General features: G+C 53.5%; 1 protein-coding gene across 1 annotated transcript in view; it reads right to left on the reverse strand.

Annotated features, from left to right (window-relative positions):
- Positions 1 to 585: 585 nt before the first annotated feature.
- ARHGEF17 (Rho guanine nucleotide exchange factor 17) overlaps positions 586 to 6,569 on the reverse strand; it is a 241,481-nt gene continuing 235,497 nt past the window's right edge. Inside the window, exons 19-21 of the mRNA XM_026651700.1 lie at positions 6,240 to 6,414; positions 4,587 to 4,844; positions 586 to 2,379 (exon numbers count right to left, since the gene is read on the reverse strand). Coding sequence (XP_026507485.1) covers positions 2,189 to 2,379; positions 4,587 to 4,844; positions 6,240 to 6,414 — 624 coding nt within the window. The 3' untranslated portion in view covers positions 586 to 2,188. The remainder of the gene's footprint in view (positions 2,380 to 4,586; positions 4,845 to 6,239; positions 6,415 to 6,569) is intronic.

Below are 6,569 nucleotides of genomic sequence, written 5' to 3' on the forward strand. Positions count from 1 at the left end.
AAAACATTCAGGCCACACGTTTAGGTGTCTAAATGTTGTTCTTAATTATTTGTACTGTGGAAGGGCCCAGTCACGGACCAGGACCCCATGCGGTAGGTGCTATACAACGCAGAACAGAATGATGGTCCCTGCCCCACACAGCTGACAACCTAAGTAAACATGGATTGAGAAGTTGGCATCCAGGGCGACCTTTTCAAAAGTGACGAGCGATTCTGGGCACCTCCATTTTTGGAGCCCAACGTGAGACACGTTAAAGGTGGTTTTCAGAAAGCGTGAGCAGCCAGGAGCAGATTTTCAAAAGAGCCAGGGTTCTGGAGTATCGCCAGTCCAGAGTGTTCAAAACCCCCAGACTGTGTTCAAAATCATGAGAGTGTTTAAAAAATCCTTCATCCGGGGTTCATTTTGATTTGCCTTCAGTTTACTGAGCCTTCGGGTGCACTCAGGCCCTGGTTCCCAACTTTTTCTTTGCAACCATGAGGGCTAGAAATTTAATTAAAAAAAAAAAAAAATGAAAGCTGAGATTCTCATGAAATAACATGACTCCAGAAGCTGGAGCTTTAACATAAGCACTAAATATCATGAGATTTGTAAGAGCTGGCAACACTGGCGACTTAGCAGCACAAACCCCATTGAGAGTCCACGGCACATGAATTCTTGTCATGTCAGGTGCTTTTGAAATTCCCAGTGCTGCCCTCTGAAAAAGCGGTCCTTAAGGTGTCTCCGGTTGGGCACCCAACCCTCATTACTCGCCTTGAGGCCCCATCTTGGCCACATGAACCCTCACAGGCAGCCCAGGGGGCGAGCCTGCCTGTAAAACACTTTCCTTTGGGGACATTTTTGGTGCAAACTGGCTGACAGTGGATTCGTACTCTCTCGCTAGGTGAGTAAACCCCCATGATTCTCTTTGCTCCCTACCCCCACTCAGGATTCGGGATCTGGAAGCTAAGTACATAAATTAAGTGCTGGGGACAAAAAGGTAACTAGTTAAAAAACAACCATAAATACTGTACAATGCAAGAGACCGTTGCAGTCCGACAATGCCCCTCCTGGTTCTGCCCCGGCTACAGGCCACAATAACCAACTTGCTTTGCTCTTAAAGCCAAAGGAGGGTGAAGCTGCCCTGGTTCGCACAGTGCCCCCTTGTGGCGCTGCCCACTTTCAGGGATCCAGCTAAGTATTGCACATTTTTTATTTCATGCAGCGGCTCCCCTCTTTGCCGGCTGAACGGAGATCAGCTCTCTGCCACCTCTGCAATCAGAGCTGTTGACTCTCAGCCAAGACGCTCCCACCTCTCCCCTCCAGACACTCAGGTAGCCCTCTGGGATCAGCGCTCGTAGGTGAATGTGATACTGCTGCCATTGTATGACACTTGCTATATACAGCTCATCATTGGCTGGGACTGACGGCTGGCTGGGGTGTCGGCACCCTGCATGCAATTCCCTGGGCACGACGCTGCCTCCGCTTCCATGCAAGCTCCTTGTCAAATGTCCCCCCCACAGAAAATAAATAAGGATATTGTATATATATGCAAAACAAACAACACCACCACAAGCGTTCTTTGGGTGACAGCGATGAGTAAGCAGGTTAGCTAGAGACCTGGAGATGCTGGAGCAGCTGCCGCCGACAGGATCCCCTGTGTGCTGCCGCTGTGTGTGGGGATCCCAGTGAAGGTGGCGGTGAAGTGAATGTGACGGTTTGCTGATTCTGGCTGGGTGGACAAGAGACAGAGCAAGAGAGCGGGCAGGCTGCCGTCCACGGGTGCGCTTGCTTAGACATGGACCTTCCGCTCCCAAGTGCCTGGATTCGGAACCCCAGGCAGGTCGAAGCACAAGACACAAAAGAAAGGTCCCTTGCCGACCGCACAAACAATGGATTCTCTCCTCTACTAAGCCCTCCTCTTTCGCCTGGATGCTTCCAAGCACTGCCACATCAATCTGTCCATCCAGGTGCCCCAGTCCCCACACCTGCACCCACAGCTGGAGTAAGCGCAGGCTGCGCCATAGGATCTGTTTGTCGAGTGTGTTCCTCTCACCACGCTGCAGACGCTGTGTTTGGGAGAAGCTTGTCCCCAGGCACACACAAATCATCCGGGATGGGAGACGAGACGGGCTCGGGGGCGGTTGGTAACAAGAGGAGGCAGGGGTGGGGCTGGTGCTCTCCCCACAGTGGGGCCCCGTGCTGCCGCGGATCAGACCCTCCACAGGAGGAGATGGTTTGTACTGTCATCTCGCCCCACTGTCTCGCTGCTGTTGGTGAGTCTGAAATCCTCATAGCCATCCCCCCCGCTGATCACCAGCATCTTAGACTTGGAGAGGACCATGTTGGAGGACCGGTGTCTTGCCAAATCTCTCTTTTCTGTGTCGCTCAGCTTCTCGGTACCTGGGAAACGGAACAAGCCCAGAGAGATCACAGCGGCTGACTGACGGAACGTGGCGAAGGGGTTCTCAAACCTGGCAGTCTATGTCCCTCCCCAGACATGAGCCGTAACGCCCCCAGGAGCCTTGTCATGCATGGGTCCACCCTACTCTCCTCCCAAGCCCCAAAGGCCAGGAGTTTTAAGGGTTGAGTGATTTTGCAGGCTCATCCTGAGGACCTGATTTTCAGAAAGTGCGGAGAACCCAAGCTGCTGAAAATCAGAACCCTTAAGGAGTTTCACACCAGGTATCCCAAATCCCACGCCCCCTTCCTCAACCCCTTTGGAAAGCCTTGGTCAAAAGGAATGGGCTTCTCACCCTGGAAGGCCCCAGCTCACCTTTTCCAAGAGTAGCATGAATTCTGCTCTGTGCTAGTCTCGCCTTCAGGGAGACTGAGGGAAGGGGCAGCTTATTCATAGATTCCCAGGCCAGAAGAGACCGTTTTGACCATCTAGTCTGACCTCCTCCATAACACAGGCCGGAGAACGTCCCCCTCAAAAGTCCAGGTACACTATGCCCACTGGATCATGCTTGTCCACACATTTGTTGACCCCCTCAAAGGATTCTAATAGATTGGTGATGCATGATTTTCCTTTACAAAACCCATGTTGATGCTTCCCCAACAAATTGTGTTAATCTAGGTGTCTGATAATTCTGTTCTTTACTATAGTTTTAAGCAGTTTGCCTGGTACTGAAGTTAGGCTTACTGGCCTATAATTGCCAAGATCACCTCTGGAGCCTTTTTAAAAAAATCAATGTCATATTAGCTATCCTCCAGTCATCTGGTATGGAGGCTGATTTAAGTGACAGGTAACATAAGACACTTAGTAGTTCTGCAATTTCACATTTGAGTTCCTTCAGAACTCTTGGGTGAATTCCATCTGGTCCTGGCGACTGATTACTCTTTAATTTATGGCTTTATTCCAAAACCTCCTCTACTGACACCTCTGTCTGGGACAGTTCCTCAGATCTGTCACCTAAGAAGAATAGCTCAAGTGTGGGAATCTCTTTCACATCCTCTGCAGTGAAGACCGATGCAAAGAATTCATTTAGCTTCTCTGCAACAGCCTTGTCTTCCAGTGGCCCACTGACTATTTGGGAGGCTTCCCACTTCTGATGTACTTAATTTTTTTTTTTTTTTTTTGCTGTTAGCTTTTGTGTCTTTTGCTAGCTGTTCTTCAAATTCTTTTTTGGCCTGCCTAATTATACTTTTACACTTGACTTGCCAGAGTTTATGCTCCTTTCTATTTTCTTCAGGAGGACTTGACTTCCAATTTTTAAAGGAAGCCTTTTTGCCTGTAATCGCCTCTTTTACTCTGTTGTTTAGCCATGGTGACATTTTTTTGGTTCTCTTAATGTTTTTTTCATTTCGGGAATACATTTAATTTGAGCCTCTATTACGGTGTTTCCATGCAGCTTGCAGGCGTTTCACTCTTGCGACTGTTCCTTTGAATTTCCCTTTAACTAGCTTCCTCATTTTTGTGTATTTCCTCTTTTAGAAGTTAAATGCTATGGTGGTGGGCTTCTTTGGTATTCCCCCCCCAAACAGAGATGTTAAACCGAGGCTGGGTGTCTGCAATAGCATGCCATGCCATAAGGGGGCGCACGCACCTGCTGCACCCAGAGAAGTCTCCCAAGAGACAAAGAACCGGGGAATGAGAGCGGAGCAGTAGCTCTACTATAGTGAGAGTTGAGACTGTTTAAAAGATAATTTTCCTAAATACGCTAAAATCCACATGCCAACTCAGATTGTCTTGAAAATTGCTGTGCCTTATGGATGTCCGGGGTAGGGTTAGTAGTCCAAATTTGGAATTATTTGAACAAGGGGTTCCTGAGATACAGACCCACTAAAAATTGCATGGGACATTTTAATGGTTCCTGTAACATGATTTTTGGCCACATCTGGTATTAGAGGGGAACAATCCTGCTTGGGCCCCACGGGGGATGGACTAAGTGGGATTTGATATCCTGGGTATCTGTCCCCCTCCCCAACTTCTTACCCCTCCAGTAGGCCCATCCAAAGGGATGACTCTAAGAGTAAGATACAATTGAAGGTGGGAAAATTGGCCCTGTGATGCCATGGTTGTGGGGGGGCAGCTGTTGGGTGGAAATTTCAGCCCCTGCTGATCTCTGGGTTCTGGGGGTGGGTACAAACCCGCCCGCTGGACCCACCTGGATCCCTCGGCAGCGGAAAGATGATATCAAAGCTGTCGGGCAGTTCGATGGAGGTGAGGAAGCGCACGTGGCCAGTGTGCCCCTGGGACAAACCCACCGGTGTCAGGGGCGTCTTCAAGGAGGTGGCGTTGGCCGTTATGGAGAGCGTCAGCACCACCCCGGCGCTGGTACCAATCCAGAGCAAGTCCTTGCAAACCAGGAGTGCTGTGATCCGCAAACAGGCAGCCTTGTGCTGGCGGATAATGGCATCCGAACCTGCCAGAGGGACAAGGAGAGGACCAGGGGTTAAAACACAGGTGAGATGAAGGACTAAAAGGTCCCCTGCACGTGTGACCAAAGGAGGTTATTGGTCAAGCTCTCTGCAGCATCTACCTGCCATGGGCAATGCACCTTTCTGCAGGGCACCGAGCAGGGATCATCTGGGCCAGGTGGGCATGCCCCACATGATCTCTGTCACATGATGGCCTGGGATGGGCAGTGCCAGATCTTGGGCCTTCCTAGCTTTTTGAGTCAGGTGTTTGGGGCAGGGGTGATGGATTCTTCCTAAAAGTTGGGGGGCCACGAGGCCCCATCCCCTCCATGGCCCTGCTCCTGCCTTTCCTCTTCCCCCCGAGGCCCCGCCCCCGGCCAAGCTGGAAGCCAGAGCCGCGCCAGGGAGCCCGGGTCCCTCCATCTGCCTGGGGTGCGGAGGCCCGAGAGCAGACCCTGTCTCCACCCCGCCGGGTCCCCTGCCCAGGTGGAGGGTCCGTGGCTCCCCATTGTTGCCCAGGTGGGCCACGGCTCTTACCCTGACCCAGCTCCAGCATCCGGCCTGGCCTGGAGCCGGGCCTCAGGCGATGAAGAGCTGCAGCCGGCCATGGTAAGAGTCGCCATGGCAGCTGTGGGAAGCCGTGGATCCTCCAATTGCCCTGGGTGGGGATGCGGGTTGGGGGCTGCTCTTGTGTCCCCCAACCCAGGCAAGTGGAGGATCCGCAGCTCCCCAAGGCTCCCTGGGTGGCTCTTACCCGGGCTGGGCTCCAGCTTCCAGCATGGCCAGGAGACAGGGCCTTGGGGGGAAGAGGAGGGGCAGGGGGCCAGGCCCGTGGCGAAAAGTGGGAGGGCCATGGTCCCTTGGCTCCCCCTGTTCCGGAAGCCCTGGTTTGCGGGTGCAGTGATTACACATCGGCCTGTCCTCGCTGGGAAATCAACATGCGAGTTCTGCTGTGGTCCAAAGGGAAGAGAAACAGGATGGTCCTGTGGCCTTTGCTCCGCACGGCTCGCCCCTCAGAACATCGCCCAGGCCTGGCCGGGACCGGGACAGCACGCACGGTCGCCCAGGGGAGAGAAGCATGGCTGCTGGCTGAGGCAGCTGGCCCAGTGACTGCCCTTGCTAAGCCTGACTCTAGCCAGGGGCAGCAAACGCCAGCTCCCTGGGTGGCCTGCGGAGGGATGACCGATCAGATCCCAAACGCATCCTGCTGGCATCTGCAGACCCCAGAGTGAGCCTTGTTCAGATGCCTCCCCTAGGGCTGCCTCATAGCTGCCACTGAACTCTCTGAGCCCCCCAACCCGGTGTCTATGGCCCCGGCACAGCAGCTGTGCAGAGGCAGGTCTCCCCTTGGTTTCATAGCTCAGTGCCGCAGACAAACCGTTCGAAGGCAATGCCGGTACCTGCTAACATTTTGTGGACCAGGGGCGTGATATCGACTTCCGCCAGCTGCTCGTAGCTTGTGGCGTGGTACAGCCTCACCTGGGCACTGCTCTGGAGCGCGATCCAGATACCTGGGCTGCAGCTCACCATGCAGGTCACGCTGCGGTTGCTGTCCTGCCCGATATGGAATGTGTGCTGGGGATGGAGAGGAGAAGTGCGTCCATCGTACTGCTGCCAAAGGATGGGACCAGGGCCGGCTCCAGGCACCAGGCACCCAAGCTGGTGCTTGGGGCGGCACCTGGAGGGGCTCGCCGCCCTGCGCTCTGGCCGCCAGAGGGGGAGAGCCGAGC

The sequence above is a fragment of the Terrapene carolina genome, unplaced genomic scaffold (genome assembly GCF_002925995.2).
Source record: "Terrapene carolina triunguis isolate 2854851 unplaced genomic scaffold, T_m_triunguis-2.0 Scaffold97, whole genome shotgun sequence".
Classification (NCBI taxonomy): Eukaryota; Metazoa; Chordata; order Testudines; family Emydidae; genus Terrapene; species Terrapene triunguis.